This window comes from Sinohyriopsis cumingii, chromosome 3 (genome assembly GCF_028554795.1).
Source record: "Sinohyriopsis cumingii isolate HCF-2022 chromosome 3, ASM2855479v2, whole genome shotgun sequence".
NCBI lineage: Eukaryota > Metazoa > Mollusca > Bivalvia > Unionida > Unionidae > Sinohyriopsis > Sinohyriopsis cumingii.
Genome location: NC_142963.1, coordinates 100,560,056 through 100,585,991, shown reverse-complemented (window position 1 = coordinate 100,585,991; position 25,936 = coordinate 100,560,056). Strand labels below are relative to the sequence as shown.

General features: G+C 33.2%; 1 protein-coding gene across 1 annotated transcript; it reads left to right on the top strand.

The window, feature by feature from the left end:
• The first annotated feature begins 441 nt into the window (after positions 1–441).
• Positions 442–25,936, top strand: LOC149803396 (splicing factor C9orf78 homolog). Its single transcript, XM_089953100.1, has 9 exons — positions 442–762; positions 3,468–3,582; positions 6,610–6,674; positions 10,249–10,335; positions 13,590–13,658; positions 17,404–17,538; positions 21,098–21,231; positions 24,143–24,229; positions 24,826–25,936. The coding sequence occupies exons 1-9, from the start codon at positions 671–673 to the stop codon at positions 24,912–24,914; spliced, it is 873 nt and encodes a 290-aa protein (XP_089809226.1). The 5' UTR covers positions 442–670; the 3' UTR covers positions 24,915–25,936.

Below are 25,936 nucleotides of genomic sequence, written 5' to 3'. Positions count from 1 at the left end.
ATGCTGTGAGGAAGGAACAAGCATAATACCAAAAAGTTCGACATCGTATGCGTGTGTCTTTGTCTCTCTCGAAATGTTTTTGTATGGTGTGTTCTCAATGATGGATTTACCTTAAGTTACCATGTTTTATATATATATATATATATATATATATATATATATATATATATATATATATATGTTGTCGTTGTTTGATTTTAGAACAACTATGTCAGGCACAGAACAAAACAAGGGTTTCTTTTTTGTTAAAGTAGTGCTGAACGCGTGGACACCTTGGCTGAGACGACTGGTCTCAGATGACTAGACTGAGGTAGGAAAAGTAAGGTTAGAAAAACAGATTTCTTTGTCGCGTGGGTGAGAAATACTACTGACCTTGCCAAATAGCAGAGGTATATGCGAATGTCCTGTGAGACATTATGGGATTGCAGATTATCATCCGGCTTCTTCGCAAGCCAAGATTCCGATATGTTAATCCTATCTTGACAGAGTTTGGCTAGCGAAGATGACCATCCGGGTACCCTGGGTCGTCGGTTAAGGCACTAATTTTTAACCGACGATCCAGGGAGACTGGCCTAGTATTCTGGCCTTACATGATGTGTGCCGGGCATCATTTGAGGTCAGGGTTCCTAGCTGAGAAATTGCCCAAGACATTCCGATTGCAACAACAGCCATGGCAGAGTTCACGGAAAGAAAATCTAAACATTTCCGTAAAAGGAAACCTTCTTCAGACGAGGACGACGATTCTGAAGATGATACTGTTGTGTTAGGCCCAATTTAATATACTTCAAAATACATATATTTTTATGACATATTTATTGGACCAGATAACTATTGCTTCGTGATTTTTTGTCGAACCGTTTCCTTCGCTTACAAATATTTCGACACTGTCGACGACAGTAACGCATTTTCGGTGTATACTGAGAAATCAACCTTATTTTCTTTCTTTCTATTTTCCTTATAAAATTGTTGTTTACACATTCACTGTAATTGGTTTGTCCATTACTTAATCAACGAACGACTGAGCATGGTATATCTTTGTACGACTTGCAACCCGATATTATTCCACTGAGCTTCTTCATTTCTATGATATCCTGGAGTCATCGGTTTTGACGTAAATTTCACACATACTTTCGCCTTTACAGGAATATACTCCATTCAGACTGATACCCTTCATTTCATTTGAAACATTTCATTATTGCATTCATATAAAATTTCACTGTATTCCCCCATACTCTTCTTGGTGTACCTGCAATCAGACACTCTCGTTGGAAAGTTAATGTGTTATGTCACTTGTTTGTGTGTGTGTCTGTATCATTTGGATTTTTAACGTAGCTTTAAAAAAATTCAGTCATATCACTACGATGTCTACATTGTGGCAGTTTATAGTGATGTCTAGCACTGGGGCATCATACCTCAGACATGTAGCATTATGTCCTACCCAGTCACATTATCCTGACACAGGACTGAGCAAATCCCATAGCCCGACGTCCAGGACTAGTCATTTTTGAAGTCGGGCAAGTAAAATTTTCCAGGTTGCTAGTCCGGGACAAGTGCTTTTAAAAAAAGTCAGGCTAGTCCTTATTTTCGTGCTTTAATCACTATATCTACCTTTATTTGCCCAGTCATACCCTCCGGGTGTACTGAATACTTGATTCTACTCCTCTTCGTGTATACATTTACATCCTGTTACCGCTTGACTGCATATTGGGCTAAGTGACCAAATTATTGGCAAATCAAAGCAAGTTAAAAGAAAGCCAGTATGATGAATTAGCAGTGTTGTAAGCAGTTTTGTTGCAATGAGTTTACTCAGTCTAGATCATAACCAGCGGCTCACTATGATTTTAATCCAGCGAGTCAGTGTAATGAAATTAATGAAAGTTACTTTACCGACGTCAGTGTTGGTTTCCTTTATGAATTGATTAAATGACAGTAATGATTCTTTAATTTATAATTGATTATACAGATGAATAACTTCCACATGCGATATTGTGTTTGAAGCGAAACAATTACGCTAATTAATGAGGTGTTTCAGTTCATATTTAAAAGAGAAATTTTATTTTATGATCACTTTAGAAGTAATTGTCAAGCAAGCTGATAGTTAATCTGCAGATAAAATGAGTTTGCTAAATTATTTTTGCAAGGAATGTAATAATGGCGATTTGGAGAAGGTAAATTTGTTTGAAAATGGAGGGATAAAACGTAAGACGGATACTGAGTGTGCTTGTTATCCCTGTCTTGAATATATGACTTGGAAGGTGGTAGACATATACATGGACATATTTTCAAATCCGTGAGCTAAAACATATATACATGAACCTGAAGAAGCCAAATGTATAACAACCAATGTTTTTACAAATTCTTTTAAGAAATAATTATGTTGTATATTATTTCATTTTTTTGCCTTATATGGATTAAGTACATACGTCTCCTCAAATCTCGGCAAGTGATTACCATTTTGGGACCAGTGAAAAGTAAAGTGGGACTAGTGAAGAGAAAGGTGGGTGTAGTGAATTTTCTGAAACCACTTGTCCTGGACTAGTGGTTTAAAAAAATTTGCTCAGCCCTGTGACATCAGGCCAACCAGCCCTAACAGTAACGCCTTCATGCTGAGCGCCAAGCAAGGCACCTGTTAGTACCAGTTTCGTAAGTCTTTGGTATGACTCGGCTGGGAAACCCACGACCACCCGCATTTGAGGCAGACACTCTAACCACTAGGCCACCGGATTGGTGCCACTTGTTTTGTGCACTTCATTGAATCTATTTCTGTGTGTTACACTGTTGTACATTTGGTAGAGCAATAACAATTGCACATTGAGGTTTACAGGGGAAAATGACACTGCTCTAGTGGTTAGAGAGTCCATGCTAGACATCACTATAAACTGTAACACTGCAGACATTGTAGTGATATGACTGAAAAATTGTTAAAGCTACGTTAACAATCCAAATGACACATACACACATCATGGGGGAAATGACAATTTGGGAAAGATTTCTTCACGAAACCTAAAACAATCTAACTGGGAAAAATTATGGTATTATAATAAAATTATATATAATAAAAACTATTCTTTAAAAGTTGATTCATAATTGGGTATGAAGACCATCTGTCTTTTGAATACACTGTTTGGAACTTAAGACTTAACAGCCACTTTTTTAACTCATTTCTTTGGAAGTGCAGATAATTAATGATGAAAGTAAAAATGTTTCAGGAGTAAGTTTTTTTATAAAAATAATTTCTTATCATTCATAGCAAAGTAAAAAAAATAAGAAAATTAAGTAGGTCAGAATAAGGTAGCAATATTTAGTTTTCAAAAGAATATTTATTTAATTAGAACAATACATGTAAAGTAAAATTGCTTATTTTCCATCACAAAGTAAGACGTTTTACTGATTGATATATATATATATATATATATATATATATATATATATATATATATATATATATATATATATTATTTTTATAGAACTAAGCTTGAAGACATCAGAGTGATTCAGAAGTTAAGAGAAAGGCCCAAGGGAGTGAATGCAGTTGGACTTGCACTTGGTAAAAAGATTACCAAAACAGAAGAAATTGAAGGGGTATTTATTATCTTTATGGAGTGTGTATATTTTTTTATATTTTACATCTGATATTTATTATCATAAAATAGGAGTATTATTGAACATTTGACGTCTTTCTGTATTTTTATTACTTAAGTAATTTTAGGCTTTAAGAACCTTTTTGGGGAATCTAAAGTTTGAATGTAACATGATATCATTGGGTAGCAAGGAAGACCAACATATATATAATGTACTGGTTCAGATGAGTATTACAAGTCCTGAAAAGATGGTATTTGGTATCATTACCTGATTACAGTGATATGATAACATGGGTTCCATTACCTTTTCCATTTTTGAATGTCTGGGACATCCGTAGTTGGAAACTGAAATGCCTATACCCCAAGTGTGTATATCCCACCATTGTAGTTAAACCAAAGTACAGTCTTTCTATATTGAACATTAAGATGGATGCATGAAAACTAATGAGTAATTGGTTGAAGTGTAACAGGATGCCATTCTGGGTTTTACACTTGAGCTTGTGAACACATTAGAGCACTCCAAATGAATAATTATCAACATGAAAGATTTCAGTTGATATAATTTGTTTACATCCTTGTTTTGGAGTTTGTTGGGTTGTTATTCCTAATTTCAGTAATTAAAATTGTAATGTCCTTTATTGCATCAATGGCATTTCTTTCAGCAATAGATGTAAAGAAAGACAATATTTTTCTACAGGTTTTGCAATGTCATTGTTAATATTCAGCTGATGTTGTGATTGTTTGATAATGGAGATAGGAAAGAACCAATTGTTCTTAATATTTTGAACATTAAGTTCCGTAAATGAAAATTAATCATTAATTGGTTGGTGGTGTAAAAGGACATCATTTTTTGCATTTTAACTAAAGGTTATGAAATGCATGAGAGACTCCAGATGAATAATCATCAGCTTCAGAGATTATTTTCACGTGATAGTTTTGCAGTTTTACCTGCTTAATATTGTTAAATTATGTCATGTAAATGTTCATGTCCTATGTAATATCAATAGAAAGATTTTTCTTTAACATTTGATATATTTAGGGGAACCAGCCATACATGCATTACATTATCTAATACAATTAATGCAAGCTGGGTCATTTTTATCAATTTTCTCTTATTCTTACAGATAAGTTGTTATTATTAGCATGTTGTGTTTTAATGTAAATGTGATGTTAAAGCCACTAATACTTTATCGCTCAGTGGTCTGGGAACAGTGGGGTACATGCTACATCATGGTTATACAATATGCCCATATAACTGGATGTTTTTTCTGGTATTGGGAAATAAAAGCAGAGAGTTGTCACATGCATTCAGAAGAATTATGAAATTGCTCTTGATCTACTAGCTAAAAGTGTTATTTAAAAGTGAAATCAGATGTGATTTACCCATGGATATAAATGGAAACTTCTTATGCAACTTGGACAGGGGCTGGAGAAACCTCAGTCTTTTGAAGTTAGATGTGACACTTGAACCATCTTTCTTTAAATTTAAAGCATGTCAGTTGAACTCATTCACAAGTTTATAACTATTTATACTTTTTTACATCTTGACTGACCAAAACTTGTGTACACATTTGGTTGCTTACACAGACAACTGTTGTGATAAGACAAGCATACATCCATTCATTATTCTAGTCAACAGAAGAACATGTACTTTGTGTGACATCAGGCCATTTGTAAATGGGTAGTTTATGGATATTATAAAATCATGCAGAAAATGTCAGCTTATTTTCCTACTGCTGCCAGGTCTTTTTAAGAATCCAAGACATAACATCAGGTCAGCAAATGTACTTTTCTCACAAGTTCAGATATGCTTGGGAACCAACGAGATTGGCTTAAAATTGATCATATTTTTTGACACAGCTCTTACAATACATGTCATGTCCAGATTTGGTGAAAACTAATGTTATTATTATTTTTTAAGGATCTTTGCATGATTTCAGATGTGTATACTTATACTTTCTCAGTAAAATGAATGCCTGTGATTGCCCATTTAATCAACAACTGGGCATTATGGTAGCAGTTAATTATAACATCCTCATTGTGGACATTGTACAGCTTTGAAATGTTCTTAACATTTTGATTGAAATTTTTAGTTTTTAAATTTATTTTATCTGTGGTCAAAATTAAATATATTTCATTGTATCTCTGTGTTGTTGGTTTCAATTCTCTCTTTCTCTCTCTCTCTCTCTCTCTCTCTCTCTCTCTCTCTATATATATATATATATATATATATATATATATATATATATATATATATATACACACATCTATCACTTTACTTTTATACTGTACGTGTATGCAGGAATTTAGAAAAAAGAAATTGTTGAATACTTTTGAGTATTTGTTATTGTCTTTGAACAGCTTTTTGATCTCTGTAACATGAAAGCAATTGAATTTAATAGAACATATGTAACTGCTTGTTTTATGTGTCTCATGAGTTGATTTAACTTCATAAACAAATAATTGACTCTGAGATGATTTATTTTGGAACAGCATTAAATGGCGTCATTTGACAGATCAGTCATGACAAATACTTAACCCTTGCACCCAAATTACCACGACACACTGTGTTTCAGTTTTATAGGAATTAAAATGTTGGCACTTTTTGTGGCGTGTGATTTTTACAGGTAACAAGGTAAACACATTTTGTATTTTATGCAAGTCATTAAATTGGTGGATTCTCAAATTATCAAAATGATTTTTCCACTGATGTCATTATACATAAATTAAATTATTACCTTTGATTTTCATCAGCCTTGATAGCATTTGCATGGTCTAGTGGTAAGCATGGCAATGTGATGCTGCCAAATATATCCCTACTTCTTACCAGCTATTAAATGAACAGTTTAAGATTAGAGCACTATTGTACAGTCTGTTACCTCTTGTAAGGGCATCTTATCTGGTCCAGAATACAGCAGTTACAATATACAATCATATATCTTTTGCTTTTGAAATTCACATTCTTGTATATGCATGTATGTTGAGTACACTTTACATGACTCTGGTATTCCTTACAATTTTATTACAGACTGTTGAAGATCCATTCAAAATGAAGACCGGTGGCTTTGTCGATTTGAAGACGATCAAAATCAAGTAAATTCAATTTGCAAGAAATTATAAATTTCGATTTTTATTTACTGTAGACAACAAGATCAGTTTTCCAAGAGAAATTACAAACTTGATGTTGCCCTTTGTTTCCATGCTTGTAGCAGATAAACATTTTAAGTTTATTAGAGAAATCATTGTTGTTTTAACTTGCCAAAAATATGCTACATTTAGTATAAATCTGTGTTTATTACTTAATGTTACTGAGACTTTTCATAAACTTATTTCATGTCATTTCAAGAGAGTTAATTTCATAGTTTTCAAATTTCATGCTTGTTGTGTCATTTCATGGGAGTTAATTTCATAGTGTTTTAATTTCATGCTTGTTGTGTCATTTCAGCTGATTTAATTTCCTTGTTTATAAATGTCATGCTCGTTTTGTCATTTCAAGGGAGTTAAGCATAGATGAGAATCCAGGATGTCATAAAAGTTTTACTTTTTAGCTAAAAAAATGATACTGTTTTTAATATTCACATGTTTGTACATATTTTATTTTGATTGTTCTTATCTGTCCGTTTATTCTGTCTGTCAGTAGGTTCTCCTTGTAACCTGATCATTATGTTCTCTGAGTTGTTGTTGTGGGTTTAATGCCATTTTTCAGCACATGATAGGCTATGCATGGTGGCCAGTATTAATGGTGAAGGAAGAACCCATGAAAACCCCCAGGAAGAACCACTGACTCAGAAGAAGCTACTGGCAAGCTTTCTCACATACCCACATTGGCCTTATCCTAGACTTGAATCCACGCAGAAATAGGTGAGATGGCAGTGATCTGTAATGGAGAGCGCTTTAGACCACTCGGCCACTCGGGGCTCCCATGTACTCTGAGATTGCAAGTGATACTTTGTAAGGTGTCAATAACTAGTTTCAGCCCCTTGGATTATAGAAAACAAAATGTACAGATATTTCTGATGATTCCATCTATGTGTTCTTTCTTGTTTTTTCAGCATTATTTATTTTTTGGAGAAATTTATTGAATTTTCATTATTGTTATTGTACCAGTAGAGTCTTACATGTCTGACTTCTTTAACCACGTCAAATTTTATTTAGACATTAAAAAACTTGAAATATTTTTTGACAGAGAATATGAAGTTAGCTCTCTTGTTAGATTCTTAATTTCAGTCAAGGGTATGGCTTATGTCTGACTCTCTGCTCACATTCCATAAATAGATGAAGTAACTGTAGGAATCCCTGTTTACCTTATAGCCCCTCAAGCATGGGAAAGAAGAAAATATTTTTTTTGTCTTAAAATGGCAAGACATATGTGTTGCTTTTTCTGGCAGTGACACCAAGTAGTAGTTGATTTTGTTTCAGTGAGGAATGTTTGACAAATTAAACATAGCATTTCATGCTTTTTATCAAGTTTTGTGTCAGTTGAATGCATGTTTTCAGTTAGGTTTTAGTATTGTGAGATTAATGCTGAAAATTCATACATGAAACATGAAAAAGGCAGTGAAATTCCATTAATTTGTCAACCAATCATGAACAGATTATTTTGTTGCAGTTTATAGACTGGTTGCTAATATGACATTAACAAGTTTATTCATTTAAAGACTTTTACCTATATCACCATTTTTTATAGTAACCTATTTTTTAGGTTATCATCTCTAGCAATATCAAAACCATGTAACAATTTTGTTGAATCATACTAAAATTTAAATATGTTATTGTCTGAATATACCTCCCCGTTTGTTTGTACCCACTACCGATTTCAACAACGGAAGTCTTTATTGTGATAAAAAGTGCACAGAACTGAGTCAATTCATTCAATGATTTATAATTTCATACCTGACTTTGACCAGAGTGGCCCTGACACTGGCATTCTCTGCATCTTTCATGCTTAACGGACATTGCTTACTAACATGATGCCATATTGTGTACACTATGGGCGAGTCTGTTTTCCTCAGGCAACAGAGTAACATAGTTCATCCTATTCGGTAACTACCAAATAATTCCGTAAATCTCCATAATGTTGAGAGTTTAAAGTTATATCCCTTTGAACACATGAACATAGAAAATTAGACTGCTTCGTAAATGCACGTAAAAGGCAAATTTTTAGTCATTCTTTTCCTTTGCTTGATTCGACATTGTAAATATTGGAAGCATATGACTTAGTATTTTCCTTCAATGTACATACATGTGTAGTCATGCATACAAATCTTCACTGAAACTGGACTTGTCTAGGAACTGAAGTGACTGGCAAGCAATGTCATCTTTTAACACTGAAAATTTGCATTTGGAATGAAACATGCAGATGATAATGGTGTTAGGGCTCCAAAAGACATAGTTTTGAAATTATAAATCATGAAATGAACTAAGTTCTGTGCATCTTTTATCTCATTTGTGCTTTTTGTTTTTTAAATCTGTAGGGGGGTACAAAGAAACAGGGAGGTATATTCAGACTATAGGAAAGTTTAATGATGTTAGGGTGTGTAGCAGTTATTGTGTCAAACCATCCATCTGTCCATCTGGCACATTTTCATTAGTGCAGTTATGCCTGCCCATTTTTTATTATTTTTTTAAATGATAAATATTATGGTCATCACCTGAAGATATTCCTAATGAAAACACATGGCTCCCACAGTGTCTGTTAGAGTTATTGCCCTTTCTGTCTTAATTACTTGTATGTCTCGATCTCATTAGAGCAAATAGTCTCAGTTTTTTGGGGTTGCCAGAAAATTTAGTAGATAAAATGATATGGTCTTCACCTGACAATGCATATATCAACAATTCTTTTTGCTTTCTCACTTTATGTTAGTTATTGTACATAATACTGAATGCAGTGCAAGACAGAATTTTGTATACACAACTTGTATTATAGTATTCTACTGATTGCTCAGAAACAGGGTATTTATTGTGGTCATCATCTGAAGATTCACCTGTTGATAAATCTTTATGCTTCCTTGATTTTTATAAGAATTATTCTTTCTTACTTGAAGCTGGATGCAATATGTGACAGAATTTTGTGAATGCCGCTACTCATGCAGTTTTTAGTGGATTGCTGTGAGTTTTAGTAAATATGATTATGGTCAGAAAATATGCATTTTAATGAATCATTGTACTCACAGGTTGTACAAGAGTTGTGTTCCTTTTTAACTATAGCCTCATCTCCACATGGGGATGCCAATGGGCTGGAGTGTGGGTGAGGAGGGATTATATTTAAATAAGAAATTACTCACTGCTCCTTTCATTTTTATATTATTTAACTGAGAGCTTTAGTAAATGACATCATTAAGACAATTTTATAAACATTCCAAATTTTAACCATTTTACACTCACTCTTCCCTATTTTCCAATAACTTCCCTTTCCTGACAGGGAAGAGAAGGCATTTTTAAGGTGCTGTGGTGAAGCTTTTTGAACTCATGTCTTCCATATTTGTTGTATTCAATTGAAACTTTGGGATAGTAATGCTGTAAATCATAGCTTGGTATGTTAGGGGTTCCTGTAATGTCAGTTTAAGCAGTATGACATTTATAGGTGAACACTTTTTACACCACATTTTCCAAATTTTCATGAATATTCATATGTGATATTAATCCTGTAAACATTTGAATATTTCAGCCGAGCAGCTCTGACAGAAGAAGAGAACGAGGCAATAGGAACAGCATTTGCTGCAGAAACAAACAGGAGAGATGAGGATGCAGAAATGTAATATTTCTCTGTGTGTTTGTGTGTGTTGTTTTTATTTGTTGTGTCACCTGTGAGACTTAGGTTTCACTTTTCTGGTGGTGGTGGTGGTCATCATTGTCAACTTTAAGATTCAGTTTTAATGTTTTGTGTTAGATTAATGGTGTCCGCTTTAAGATTCTGTTTTAATGTTTTGTGTTAGATTAATGGTGTCAGCTTTAAGATTCAGTTTTAATGTTTTGTGTTAGATTAATGGTGTCCGCTTTAAGATTCAATTTTAATGTTTTGTGTTAGATTAATGGTGTCAGCTTTAAGATTCAGTTTTAATGTTTTGTGTTAGATTAATGGTGTCCGCTTTAAGATTCAGTTTTAATGTTTTGTGTTAGATTAATGGTGTCCGCTTTAAGATTCAGTTTTAATGTTTTGTGTTAGATTAATGGTGTCAGCTTTAAGATTCAGTTTTAATGTTTTGTGTTAGATTAATGGTGTCAGCTTTAAGATTCAGTTTTAATGTTTTGTGTTAGATTAATGGTGTCCGCTTTAAGATTCAGTTTTAATGTTTTGTGTTAGATTAATGGTGTCAGCTTTAAGATTCAGTTTTAATGTTTTGTGTTAGATTAATGGTGTCAGCTTTAAGATTCAATTTTAATGTTTTGTGTTAGATTAATGGTGTCTGCTTTAAGATTCAGTTTTAATGTTTTGTGTTAGATTAATGGTGTCAGCTTTAAAATTCAGTTTTAATGTTTTGTGTTAGATTAATGGTGTCAGCTTTAAAATTCAGTTTTAATGTTTTGTGTTAGATTAATGGTGTCAGCTTTAAGATTCAGTTTTAATGTTTTGTGTTAGATTAATGGTGTCAGCTTTAAGATTCAGTTTTAAAGTTTTATGTTAGATTTAAGGTGTCAGCTTTAAGATTTAGTGTTGAAGCTTGGTGTCAAAAGTTTTGCAAGTCAGGTAAAGGGAAATGAGATGTGATACAATAGTTCATTACTATGTAGGTCACAGCTGAGACACAGTTGTTTAATTTTTCAAATACTACAATTCCTAATTTTTTTATGGGTACCAAATTTTGGGGAGAAGTTATGGCTGCTACAATCCAGAAATTTGATGACCCAGTGGATAATAATCCTGTGGAAACAACATGACAACCTCACCAATTCATGAAATGTTGTTGTTGTGGGGTTTAACGCCATTTTTCAGCACACGATAGGCTATACATTCATGAAATGAAATAATGATGAAAGTGTTTACCAATAAAAACAAAATGAACTCACAGCATATAGAAGTCCACAAGTAATTAATCATTGGTGAACCTTTCTGATATCAAACTGAACTCATTTTATAGATGGTTGTTTGTCAGGTTCTCACAATTTAATATAACTACTCTGGACAATGCACATGTGGGACTGATGAGCTCTTTCAAGTTGAGAATTTCAAATTTTTATGATGAAGGTGATATAGGTCTATATTTGTAAAGTTTTCCTAAATTTTTATAACATTGAGCCATTTGGTACCATTTGTTTTTGTTGTGAAAATCTTGTTATGGCTACTCCTACTAAATGGAACTTTATATTGACATTGGGTATTCACTAGAAGATTTCTTATGATATTTTATTCATGCTATATGAAAATGGTTCTACCCACATATCTAATATGGCTTCTTGTAAATCTTGTCAGTGCTACTTGCCTGAATGGATTGTCAAATCAACATTGGGTTTTTGCTGAAAGACTTCTGATGAGTGCTGATGTGACATCTAATATGGCCACCACAGCAGCCAACTTGAACATCATGTTCTTGCTAATCCACAACAGATAGTCATTTCAGCATAGAGTTGTTATCAGACGACTTGTTATTGTATCTATTGGATCTGAAATATAATTTGTCCTGATCTCATATTCAATATAGCCACTAGCAGCCATCTTGAAGATCTTATCACAGTTTTTCCTTATCAACACTGGTTTGTCACCAGAAGATTTCTTATATTTAATCGTTACTAATGTAAATGGTGTTGATTTGATGTCCAGTATGTCGACCATGACAGATACATTCAAAATCTTGTTATTACTACTCCTACTAAATGGAAAGTCATATTGGCATTGGAAACTAGTTATGATATCTAGTTGGTTCTGAATGTAAGTTGTGCTTATTTAACCTCAAATATTGCTGTCACAATGAACATATTTAAAACATTGTCCCGATTTCTTTAGAAAGGATGTTCATATGGACATAGGTATTTTCATCATCAGGTCTTCTAATGGTGTCTGGTTTGCCTTCAGTGAAAATAGTTCTAATTTGTATGACTGCTGCAGCGACTAATTTGAAACTCTTAATGCTGAAAATGCTAGAAATGGTTTCAACATGCAGTTGAACTGACAAAAGGGTCTTTACCCTGAATTACTGGAAATTCTTTTCGGACAGTAGAGCATCAGACCCTTTGAGGGAATATTGCTCCATATCTAGCACAGGGTCTGTTCTAAAACTGAAAATGTATAGTGAAATTACCCCATTTTGAAAACTGTGCAGCTTTAAGATTATAGGTTGGTTTAAGTGAAAAAATAATTGTTGTGCTTTAAAACATGTGATTTTCATGCATTTATTTAAGTTTTTTGTGTTGCACTTTAGAAATTAGTGTGAATCCTGCTTTTATGCATCCCAGAAGAAATCCTGTAAGACTTGGAATTTACATGAATTCTGCCATCACACATTGTAGAATGAGTCTGTAAGATTGAAAATTTGTATGAATTCTGCAACCACACATCCTAGTATAGACCAGTAATAACTGTAATTTTTATGAATCCTGCGTTCACACATTGGGGTGATAAAAATAAAATCTTATCTTTTACACATTTGAAACAAAATTTATGAAACTCTTGGAACAATCTTTAGTTTTACTAAGGTTTAAAAATATAGAAATTATTCAGTTCATAAGACTTTCTTATTAGACTTTTCTTACACATTAGTTTCATGTCAGTATAATAATATTCAGTATGATCAGTCTTTTATTTTCTATTCAAGATAACCATGAATATAAAGTTTGCTTTTATCGGCAAAATATGTCATATTTTCAGAGTAAAATTTAATATGTAAAGGTATCAATATTTAAAAGAATTTAGACAATATTTTTACTTCAGACTTCTTACATATTCAAATGTTTTTGCAGTGTTATATTTTCTTTAATGAATTTTATATTAATATCAATACTTACTTGTATATTGATTTTATATTAATATCAATACTTCTTTATGATTACTTTAATTATGCTTGCAATTTTTAGGTTGCGTTATGTTGAGGAGCAGCTAGCTAAGAAGAAGGGGAGAACAACTGCAAAGGATGATGAGAAAAAGTCTGTATTATTGTTTTTTTAATCTTTAAGAGAATAAAGCAGCTGTTTCTAAAATGGCCATATTTTCTAGCCATGACCAGTATATCAGCTGAAATGACATTTGGCTAACTTGATATATCAGACAGTGAACTAACCCATGCTGTTGTACATTCATTATGTTTTCTCAATTCTTTGAACCCTTTATAGCTACAAAGCACAAGACAAAAGAGGTATGAAATACTATCTCCTTGACTTGACAAAATCTTCTAGTTAATGTTTGTTCTAGGGTCTGTGTTTTGTGCATTACATCAATCATAATGCTATGTGTTTTTTAACTGCATTGTTTGCAGCGTCAACACATAAAAAACATTTCAAACAAGGTATATGTAGCCTTGGCCCTAATTTAAAAGAAAACATTATGTTAGCAATGACATCTAAACTTTTTTTTAGCGATAATAATTAAACTTTTGTTCTCACCTTCCAGTACATGTTTGGGGACCTGATAAATAAAACTATACTATCAGACTTGACCAGAAATTCTCATTAATTAGGAATTTGTTCTCAAGGGAGCAAGTCTGCCTACTGTCAATTAATACATTTTTTTTTAAAACTGCAGTGGTGTCAAATGTTATTGTTGGGTGAAATTCTTAGTAAAGCATTCTTAATAAAAAAAATACATTTTTAGAAATGAATTGTTAGAGAGAGAAAACTAGTGAATTATGGAAGGATAACACTAAAACTGAGGCAACAGCAATCCAGAACCAAGAATGACGGATAGTTAAGTTTATTATTTGCTCATTTTTGTCTCCATTAACTTTACATTGTCAGAATCATGCAGTATTTTGTGATACTGAACACCTTCATGTTGCATGTATGTGCACAACATGTGTGCGTAAAGATAGAATACTGTATTTGGAACTATTTTGTAAACGAACCATTTACACTTGTTAATTGATTAATTAAGTATAACAATGTTTTCTTTTTGTTTTAACTTTTTATATCTCCTTTAAATGATTTCATCTTTCGGTAATATCCTGCTGCTACATTAAATTTTCAATAGAAATACAAAGCTCTTTAATCATTTCCAGATAGGTAAAATCAGCAGATTACTGTGAATTCATTATTTTTCATCAGGTTCCGATTTTCCTGGATTTCAAGACTGCTGCTAATCACAAATTGAAAGAAACGCCAAATGTTATACTTCGGTTGAAACAGTAGGAACCATCTCTGCTCTGTGATTATAGGTGCTGACAAAAATATCATTTTCTGTAACTTTTGAGGTTGATACCCATGAAAATATACACATTCACAGTTTTATTGTAAAGCTTTTCATTTGTGGCAGCAAGACATTAACACAGAAAAGCAGCAGTGAGAGCATCAGCAGTTAGGGTGGGTGTTGCTTTTGTTTAAAGTTTGCATTTAAACAAATGTATTAAACATATTCATACTCTGCATGAAGCAGTTTTAGGCTATGATAGTTCATTTTTTTACATGTTTATTTACCCTTTTTATATCTGCCAACCATGAATACAGTGTTATGATTTGGGGAATGAGTTATCTACCTTTATAAGTCCATAAAAATAATGACTGAAAATTCAAGCTAGGACAATAAAAGAGATTTCCTTAACATCCACATAATTGTAGAATAAAGTATTTATTTGTGGTTTGCTAACTTAGCTGCTGTCGATAGTTCATTGGAGGGTGTTTGAAGATAATGCAAGTTTCGATATTCATTTTGCACTAATTTGGGGCTGACCATTGAAATTTTCCAGTGGGCTGGGATTTGTTTGGAAAAAATATCAGCTCCAAAATAGCTCAAACAAATACTCTTTGCTCTGGTTTGTAAGTAAAATTGAACTAATTTTCTCCATCCTATAAATTGGGAAAACAATAACTAATTCTATCCATCATAGTAGTTTGAAGAAAAGTTGGGGTTTTTATTGTTCCTTTAAAAAATATTAATAGATTTGCCCAAACTTGGCATGTAGGTATATCTTGACATTGTCCATAACAAATTTAAGGATTTTATATCCATGCTATTGTGTTCAAGGTCAGTTGACATTACAACAAATAGTGTCCTGCACTTACAGGTATCTTGTATAAACCAAATTTGGTATGTTTGAGTTTCTCAGAAATATCAGAGATGTTTTCAGGATTCAGAATTAAAATGAAGAAAGTTTTATATTGGATTCATATAAATTCTTTGGGCCGGTCAAGCATCTTTCCCTTCAAGGGACTCTTGTTTACTATAGACACATCAATATTTTGAGGTGATGGTGAGATGCAACAGCTGGTGGCATATTGCATGAGCAAATTGCTCACCGTTCCTCTGGTTTAAAGCTCTTCATGTAATGAGTAAAGAGGAATGAATAGATACATTGAGCGATTTAGCTGAGAACTGTGGAATTTTGTGGGAGTATTAATGAGGGAAATCATGAGGTTTTTTGATAGAGTCACAGGTGAAAGATGAAACATTAAAACAAATTACGACAAAAAATGGAAGTGGCTATGGTCTGATCTAGAGTAGAAAATTGTGAAAAACTAGCTAAATATTTAAGAAAAATTGAAAGCACCAATGGAAAAACAGTAATGGCTCAGAAAATAATTCTAATTAAATATGAAAATTTCTCAAAATACTGTGCTTTGGAAGAAGTAGAATAGTTCTAAAAACTCTGTTTTGGAAGAAGTAGACAGAACTTAAAAGTTCAAAGTCAGGGTCACAGTGACACATCATTCAGTGCTTTCCTGAGTCAATTTTTTACAGCCAATACCTGCATACCTATTTTGTATGGTGTTTGATGTAACATTTAAGATACTCTTACTACCATATATTTTTTAAAAATTTATTAGTTAATACTGGTCAAAGACCAGAAGTGCTTATGTGATGAGCCATTGAATACCAGTAATCCATTCGCATTTTTTCATTATCACATATTCTAAAATACTTGAAGGAAAGTTTTGTAACTTGGCATAGAGCTTTATCCTAAGGTCAAGTTGGTCCTCTTTGAAAATGCTGTCCCTAAAATATCAATTATGGCCACCATGGTGACCATTTTGAAAACCTTGTTATCGCTACTCCTGAATGGATGATCATATCAGCATTGGGTTTTCAATGTAAGACATAGTATGACTTGTAGACGATAATGGTACCAATCTGACATCCAGTGGAGCTACCATGGATGCCATCTTGAAAATTATTGCTAGTCCTCCTGGTTATATCAGCTTGGGGACGTAATGAAAATACATTTTTGACATGTAGGTAGTCCTAAATTAAAATGTTGTCAATTTAACATGCAAAACTGTTGCCGAGATATCTGTCCATGATATCAAATTCAAGGTCAAATGCCATGGGCAAGATTTTGTACTGTAATTGGTTTGTGTATTCAGACATAGAAGAATATAATTTTCTGACCAAATCTGGTATGTTGGAGTTTCACAAAAATATCACCCAGCAGTTAATATACAGTTAAGAAAGAAACAGGCCTGTGAATTCCTACAAATTTTGTTTCTCCAGTACAACACCAGTCCCTCGCAAGCCATGTTTGTCCAAATATTCCATTCGTTTACTCAAACAATTTTACTGGTAATATTTCACTTGCATTAATTTGATTAGAATTCATACACTTTTGCATGGAATCAAGGTAGACAATACAGATCATGTGCAAACAAAAGTGAATTTGTCTGCTGAAATTGCTTACCTTGTCTTGACTTGTAGATATTACAGTTGTACATAACAGAGAATATATTTTTTTCTTTATATTGTCAGAGATACAAAGAGAGAGAATGCATTATATGAATTACCTGAAAATCTAAAGGCAGCAGCATCAACAACCAAGAAGACAGAAGACATGTTGTCTAACCAAATGCTCTCAGGAATTCCAGAAGTGGACTTGGGTATAGAGTAAGTTCACAAAATGTTGCCCCACCCTATCATCCCCTTCGGTAACCCCCACCCATGGAAAACAAATAGCAAACTTTTTTTTATAAATCAATGAATAGTCATGAAAACAATGACTAAACATGTGTATTTAAGTAAAATAGAGAATAAAATATCATGTTCTGTGAAATATGCTCTCCTCCCACCAGGCTTGATGCTTATCACCCACCCCTTACAACGGCCCTGACCAGCATCATTTAGTATCGAATTACTGACCTTGGACAAAAACACAGCAGCAGTTAACATGACAACTCTGTTGTGGACAGGAATGTTGGCTGCAGAAGATTCTAAGACTTCAAAAACTTTTGATATAGTGAGACAAGATCCCAGTCTTTGCTCATCTTCATTGAAGCCACATCATCGCTTGGTTGTCCTTTTGATATCCTTTGGTATGCCATTAATGTGCAGAAGTAGAATAGAGGTGGTATGGATGCAGGGACATAAGAAATGCCTCTCCAGCTTGCTTTATCACCTGCACCATTGTCAACCTTCTCAAGTTATCTACACGATCTAGCTTCATAGCCAAGAACTGTATGTAGTGGGTCTAGTAGTTGCAGCACATAAAACTACCAGGTTACATTGACATCAGCATAAATTCCTGTTTAGATGTAGGATTTGGCACTTTTGTTATAGACATCCTGAATTTTTTCTCTGTAAGGAAAAGTCTTTATTCTCATCTTATCCATGTAATGTTGTCTTAGGTTATGTGACTGTCAGTCATGCTGTCCACATTAGGAGAGCATTTTTTCTGAGAATCCAACTATTATTTGTTTGAAGGATGTCTATGATAAAGGGATGGGCATTTATGCATCCAGTTACCTACTCTCCAGCATTATCAGATCGATGAATGTATTCAGTGCAAAAAGTACTAAATTGTTTCTCCAAGAATACTTCTATTGCTATTCAACTGTACCACACCTCCCTTCAAAGCAAGCATCCTTATCGATGTATTGCTCATCTTAAACTGGTATACATCCAGTTGATGGATTGGCACCGGGTAATGGTAATGTGAGGTCATAGGTAAGAGTTTGTTCCCTTTGGTTATATGTTATATAGATGGGAGGAAAAAAAAATCTTTGTCTTTTTTGGATTGCTGGATTTGAGAGGTTGCATAGTTTATTTCTTGATGTTAATGTGATGGGTAAGTATTCTCAGAGAAAGTCAAATACTGAATATTTACTTTTCTTTCATACTTTCTTTTCTTACCCATTTATATGTTAATAGTGGTTGATGTTCATAACAATTTTCAATGAAGCTTATTACTATTTATTTATCATGGCATATATTTTTAAAAAAACCACATACAACATTCATTTGCTTAAAATGATATGATAGTATTGTAGTTTGCACACTCATTCATATAGGGGCTTTCAATGAATGAACTTAGTCTAGTTTTGCTTAGATAATGTATTAAATTTATAACTGATTATGTGATTACATTGGCAAGTATTCACAGTGCGTTCTGCAAACCTTTTGAAGTTCTGTTCTCAATATTCACTTGGACTTTCCTGCATAAAGTGTAAAATTACACGCTAGCCAAGAAGAAAAAAATCTTTCTTCATTACTAAACTTTCTATTACATATTTCTGGATGCTGCAGATAACTACATTGTATTTAAAAGTATGTATGTATGTATGTAAAATGAGATACACACGTCACTACACTAAATGATTACAGTCGACCTAGCATGGCTCATTCTGATTAAGAACTTCAGAACCAAATATTTCTCAGGTTTCATTAAGAGATTCATTGTGTAATTTCATAACATGTGAAGAATCCACAGTTTGTACTACAGGTAAAGTAAAAATGGAAATATTTCAACTTTGTGCTCTACATGTCATAGACCATAAGAGTTTACAGGAATGCCTATTGTCCTTCATATGTCATCCAGCTGCTATGGCTTCTTCTCCTCAACTACTTGGAGGATTGCCATGAAACTTTACACACACACATTCATCCCAAGGTCTAGTTAGTCAAAATTGAAAACAGTATTGCTCAGACTTCCAGAATGGTCACTACAATTACCATCTTGAAAATCTTGTAGTTGCTATGCCTCCTGAATGGACACACATGTCAACATGGGGTCTGACGAAAAGACTGCTTATAAGGTTTTGTTTGTCCTAAATGAAAATGGTACCAATCTGACATCCATTATGGCCACCACAGCAGCCATCTTGAAAATCTTGTAATTGCTACTCTTCCAGAAAAGGGGGCCCCGAGTGGCCGAGTGGTCTAAAGCGCTCTTCGTTACGGATCACTGCCATCTCACCTCTGTCTGCGGCGGTTCGAGTCTAGGATTCAGCCAATGTGGGTATGTGAGAAAGCTTGCCAGTAGCTTCTCGTGGGTCGGTGGTTCTTTCCGGGGTTTTCTTGGGTTCTTCCTCCACCATTAATACTGGCCGCCATGTATAGCCTATCGTGTGCTGAAAAATGGCGTTAAACCCCACAACAACAACAACAACTTCCAGAAAAGAAAGTAATGTTGACGGAGTTTTTTTCTCCCCAGAATTTGTATGATATTTAGTTGGTGCTAAATAAAAATGGTTGTGCTTGGATGTCCAATATTGCCACCACAGAGGCCATCTTGAAAATCTTTTTGTCACTTTTTCTGAACAGGCAGTCATGCAGACTTGAGGTTTTCATCAAATGACTTTTTATGGTGTCAAGTTGGTACTAAATGAAAATAGTTCTGCCTGGACATCTAATATGGCCACCGTAACTGTCATCTTGAAAATCTTGTAAGTGATACTCCTTCTTATGATGTCAACATGGTCCTAAATGAAATGGTAGTGGTCTGAAATCCAGTATGGTCATCATGGTGGACATCTTGAAAATCTTACTATTTCTACTCCCAAATGGAGAGTCACATCAACAGTATCTACACCAGGAGATACATGATGATACTTAGTGAACCCTGAACGAAAGTGGTGATGATCTCACCTCAAATATCACTGCCATAATGAACATATTGGCAATCTGGTCATTAGTCATATGAATTTATGATCATATCAACATAGGGTTTTCACCCTAATAAAGATCTTAACATCCAGTATGGCTGCCAAGGTGGCTATTTTGAAAATCTTAACACTCAAAAATATCAGAAAGGGTTACAAGATAATGTAGTAAAAAAAACATTGTCTTGAATTCCTGGAGATAGTAGGTTTGTTATGCCTTGACAGAAACATAGAAGTTTCATATGTCAAACTGTTCAATCTTCACATCCATCCTAATCTCTGTCTTAGTGTATAAATGCTTGCCTTTAAATCTTGGTGAGTAGAACACCATCCAATTGAATGTTGGTCATGGTGACCTGTATTTTATATTCATGAACTTTGTTTAAAGTTTGCTCTTAGGTCATTATCTTTGTTACCTGCAAACTCATGTAACTTGGTGTGTGGGTTCATCATGATGAGTACAGCAAAAGTGGGTCAGTACAGAATGGATGTTTTTTCTGTTAACACCTTTCTAGTCTTTACCAAAATATCTTCATACTTTTGAGAATGTGTTATGTATTCATTTGCAGAGAAAAGATAAAGAACATTGAAACTACAGAAGAAGCAAAACAGAGGTTGATCGAAGAGAGGTTAAAGAAGAAAGATGACATTTCTGTATTTGTTCCAACAAACATGGCTGTTAATTTTGTGCAGCACAATAGATGTAAGGCATATTGTCCTATATGTTGTAAAGCATGTTGTACCTATATTTTATTAGGCATATTGTATATGCATGTTGCAAGGATTATTGTTGTACTTACATGTTTTAAAGCATACTGTACAAATATTTTGTGAGGCATATTGTACGTACATTTTGCAAGGCATATTGTACCCAGATGATAAAGAAGTGACCAAGCATGGCTGGTCCCTTCCACAAACTATGATACAAATATGAGTTGTTTGGACTTGCACAAAAATGGAAACAATATAATAACTAGTAAACAACATTAATGGACACACCACTCTGTGGTAGGTAATATAAAATTGAACATTTTAAATAATTAAAATCTAAATAAACATAGATATTAATTTTGCGCAGTGAATTCCTTAATAAAATATATAAATGCAGTGCAAAACCATTGTCTCTATGCAAAATGTAAGTTTGAGTGCATTTTTAGAGATGCGAATTCCAAATGATTTTTTTTAAAAATCCTATAATTGATACCTTTATTATTCATTTTACCAGCTCAGCAACGATATTTTGGTTGAAACAAATGTCTCAAAACTTGCAACTCAAAAACAAAGACCTGTTTCAGAATACATAGTTCACAGAAAATTACTTTAGACATTAATGTATGGTGTCTTAACATATATGGCAAACACAGTATTTTTAGCATTCCTTTGGTAAATAGTTTTGTGAATAAAATATATATTTAAGGTGGTGAACTTGATCTTAGATGCCAGTATTTGCATGTTTAAAGGTTAAACTTCATAATTACTTGTTTTCAATGGAAGTCCTGATACATCTGTTCCTATGGCAACTGTCTGTACTACTATGATGTGTTGGAATTAGACAAGAATGCATACACCATAACACTGCCATCTCACCTCTGTCCGCATGTGTTCGAGTCTGGGATTCAGCCAATGTGATTATGTGAGAAAACTTGCCAGTAGCTTCTCATGGTTCTTCCCTGGGTTTTCCATATTCTTGATCCACCATTAATACTGGCCGCCATGCATAGCCTATTGTGTGCTGAAAAATGGAGTTAAACCCAACAACAACATACACCATAATGAATACACAAGACAATCAGTTGTCAAAAAAGAACATTAGGTCATTTTTTATCAATATGAAAATAAATTGAGTAGAGAAATCAAATTTTTTATAAATCAAATAAGCGAATCATAACATTTGCAGTAAAATCAGATGATTCATATAACAGAATAGTTGTAGTCGCTGGTATATAGAGATGATATAGACTGGGAACCAATTTTGAATGTTATTCGGTATAGAATTTACAAATAAGTATGTAATGATAAACATTTACCATATCCTTATGACAAGCACACAATGGATTATGGCTCATATAATTAGAATATATGAGTGTGTGATTTGAATTTGTAATGTAGCTTTAACAATTTTTCAGTCATATCGCTATGATGTCTGCAGTGTGACAGTTTATAGTGAATAATTAGAATATATAAATCGTTATGTAAATCACTCCACTTTTTCTGATTTTGTTATGCAGAATAGATAACTTATAATAGCATAAACATAAAATACTTGCCAAAATGAACAGCATGATGTGAACAAAGAGCCAAAAGTTCTTACATATGGATTTGTTGATCCTTAGGCAATGTATATAATTGCCTGTTCAAGTAAGGATGACTGCTTTTGAGAATTTCATATTCACCCATTAATTTGGGATGTAGTCAGTGCATTGCTATGTTAGTCTTGTGACATCATATAAGCTTTCTAACATAATGGTAGAAACTACTGGAGATATCAGACATCTTACATCATTATGATTAATGATGACATCATTCTGGTGTTGAATAGTGAAAATGATAGACCTGGATACTAACATCTGAAAGGAGCAACATTATTTTTAATCAAAACCAATTAGACGATCTGTGTTTACAAAATCTTTATGGATGATCATAAATTTACAATCCCTGATAAATCATCTGCATTATCTGCCTGCTTTGCATTAGAGTTATAATTTTAATAAAAAGTAATATAATGGAAAAGTTTACTCGTCAGACAGTGTTTTTTAATGATGTTCAGAAAGAGAGAAATATGTGATCTTCAGCAAGTTGAAATTTTTAATGATGTTAAATGTTAGGAATATGTGGCTATAGGATATCATTTCATATGCTGTTCTTTGTAAATATTTGTTAGAAATGAACTTTTTAATTTTACAAAGTTCATGAAGTTTGAAGATCGATTATGCAATATACATGAATATACTTCACTTTCTTATGCCCTCTCATGCAGTGTGTAAATGATTTTCAAGCCTTGTGACTTCCCCTTCATGCAGTGTGTAATTAATTTTCAAGCTTTGTGACTTCCCCTTCATGCAGTGTGTAATTAATTTTCCAGCTTGGTGACTTCCCCTTCATGCAGTGTGTAATTAATTTTCCAGCTTGGTGACTTCCCCTTCATGCAGTGTGTCGTTAATTTTCCAGTTTTATGACTTCCCCTTCATGCAGTGTGTATTTAAATTTCAAACTTGGTGTCTTCCCCTTCATGCACTGTGTAATTAATTTTCCAGCTTTGTGATTTCCCCTTTCATGTAGTTTGTAATTGATTTTCATGCTTTGGGACTCCCTGCTTGTATTGTTTAAGCGGTTTTCAAGCTTCATGACCGTTCCCTCATGCAGTGTGTAATTGAGTTTCAGGTTTCTTGACTTTTCCTCATGCAAAATGTATAATTGAGTTTCAAACTTCATAACATTATGAATGTTGTAAAATACTGAGTTCAGTTCTTGAATAATAATGACAGTATGGTTTTGAAAATCCAGTGAATTTCATATATCAGGCAGTAAAACTGTATTTTCATTGTACTTAAAAACCTCTAAATGAACATTTGATAATTCAAATGTCTCTGAAAAACAACTTTTGTATATTGCAGTTAATATAGAAGATACAGCACCAATACTTAAGAGTAAGGCAAATTCAAAACACTCAGAGCAAAAAGGCAAGAGAGGAAAACCAAAAGGTACATTTTCTTCTTTACTTATTTTGATAGATACTGTTAGCAAAATTAAGGAAACTGAAGGGTTGTTTGATATCTACACAATTTTAACTTATATATATATATATATATATATATATATATATATATATATATATATATATATATATATACCACAGTACTTCAAATTTTATAGTAAGCTAAGAGTAGTATAGAGTTAAAGTTTAATAAAAGATGGAAAATTATTAGTGTACTGTCAGATAATCAGCATAATTAATTTCTGTCATACATGTAGATAAGTCTGTTTAGACACTTTGGTTCTCTTTACATATACAATCATGAGAAACATTTATACAGAATGCATGAAAATTTGATAAAATTGTTTTACTACAGTGGCTCTGTTATATCAGAATGATGAAGTAAGAAGGAACTTCACAACAAAAGTAAAGCTGAAAAACGTTTTTATTAGTTATTGGAATTTGTGGTTGTGCAGCTAATGGAGAGGAAAGCTGGCCAAGTTTCAATGGATGTTATGTTTCTTTTTAATTTTATTATCAAAGCATAGCCTAAAGTTGTCAGGATGGGTTTTTTTATTGCATAATTTGCTTCTTTTTATACAGAAGAAAGGCCTGTTACAGTTCAACCAGATGAAAAGGCAACAGATGATTTTCACTTTGAGAAATTCCGGAAACAGATGAGGAGATTCTGATAGCATGGGACATTGCAGCTGATGAACAATTTGATATTAAAACTTAAGGTCAAGAGCCCAATTTTGCAGCCTTCTTAAATGGTTGCAATAGGGGGAAAAACATTGGTTTGGGAGGAAACCAGTTTTGTATCAAATGATTTCTTTTTCAAGGGATGTTGCATCAAAAAGGTGATCACAAAAGTTAAGCTTATCTGATATTTTGATAAGATAAAATATATCGGTAACTGAAAAATGATGCTTGTATATGTTGCCTGTATGATGATGCTGAAATTTTGGTACCTCAGAGATGATGAATGGAGAAGAGACATATCAGTCATCAGCAGTAAGTGCCCGCTCTAAGAGCTGCAGTGGACCTTATTATTACCCATGGGATGGAATATCAATATTTTGGATTCTTTGGAAAATACATGAAACAAATTTCATCTCCTGATAGCATGGATATGTTTCATAAAGTCGTAACATGTTTTGATGTTAAACATTCTGTGGTGACCTTTTTTTCTAAAGCATAATTGCCCAAATAACAACCATTCTAAAAAAATGGGTTGTCAGACAGAATTTTGTGGTTGCCTAATTAGAAATTCCTTGATATGATATGATTTGATTTTTGTTGTCTAATGTGTACTGAAATTATTTTTTTCTCAGTAAATAATACTATTTATGTGTGATATAATCAACAGCAAAATTTTAAAAAATCATGATTAATTCCATAATACTCTTGGAACATAAGCTCTGATACAGATAAAATAGAATTAAAATATTCAAATAAAACTGATTCTAGATGTCTAGTAAGTAGTATTTCAGAAATGTTGTAGTCAGATCTCAAAATATGGCATGGATTTTATATTACTGACAACTTCAGTATCTATCTACAGTTTGCTAATACAGATGCTGATAGATCTCATTTGGGCACTAAACACATTTTCCTATCCAGTGTTTCGTTAAATAATTATTTTATAAACATTTCTTAGTATTGTTTAGTGTTGAAACTTTAGGAGCCTCAATAAACTGCAAAACAATCTTGA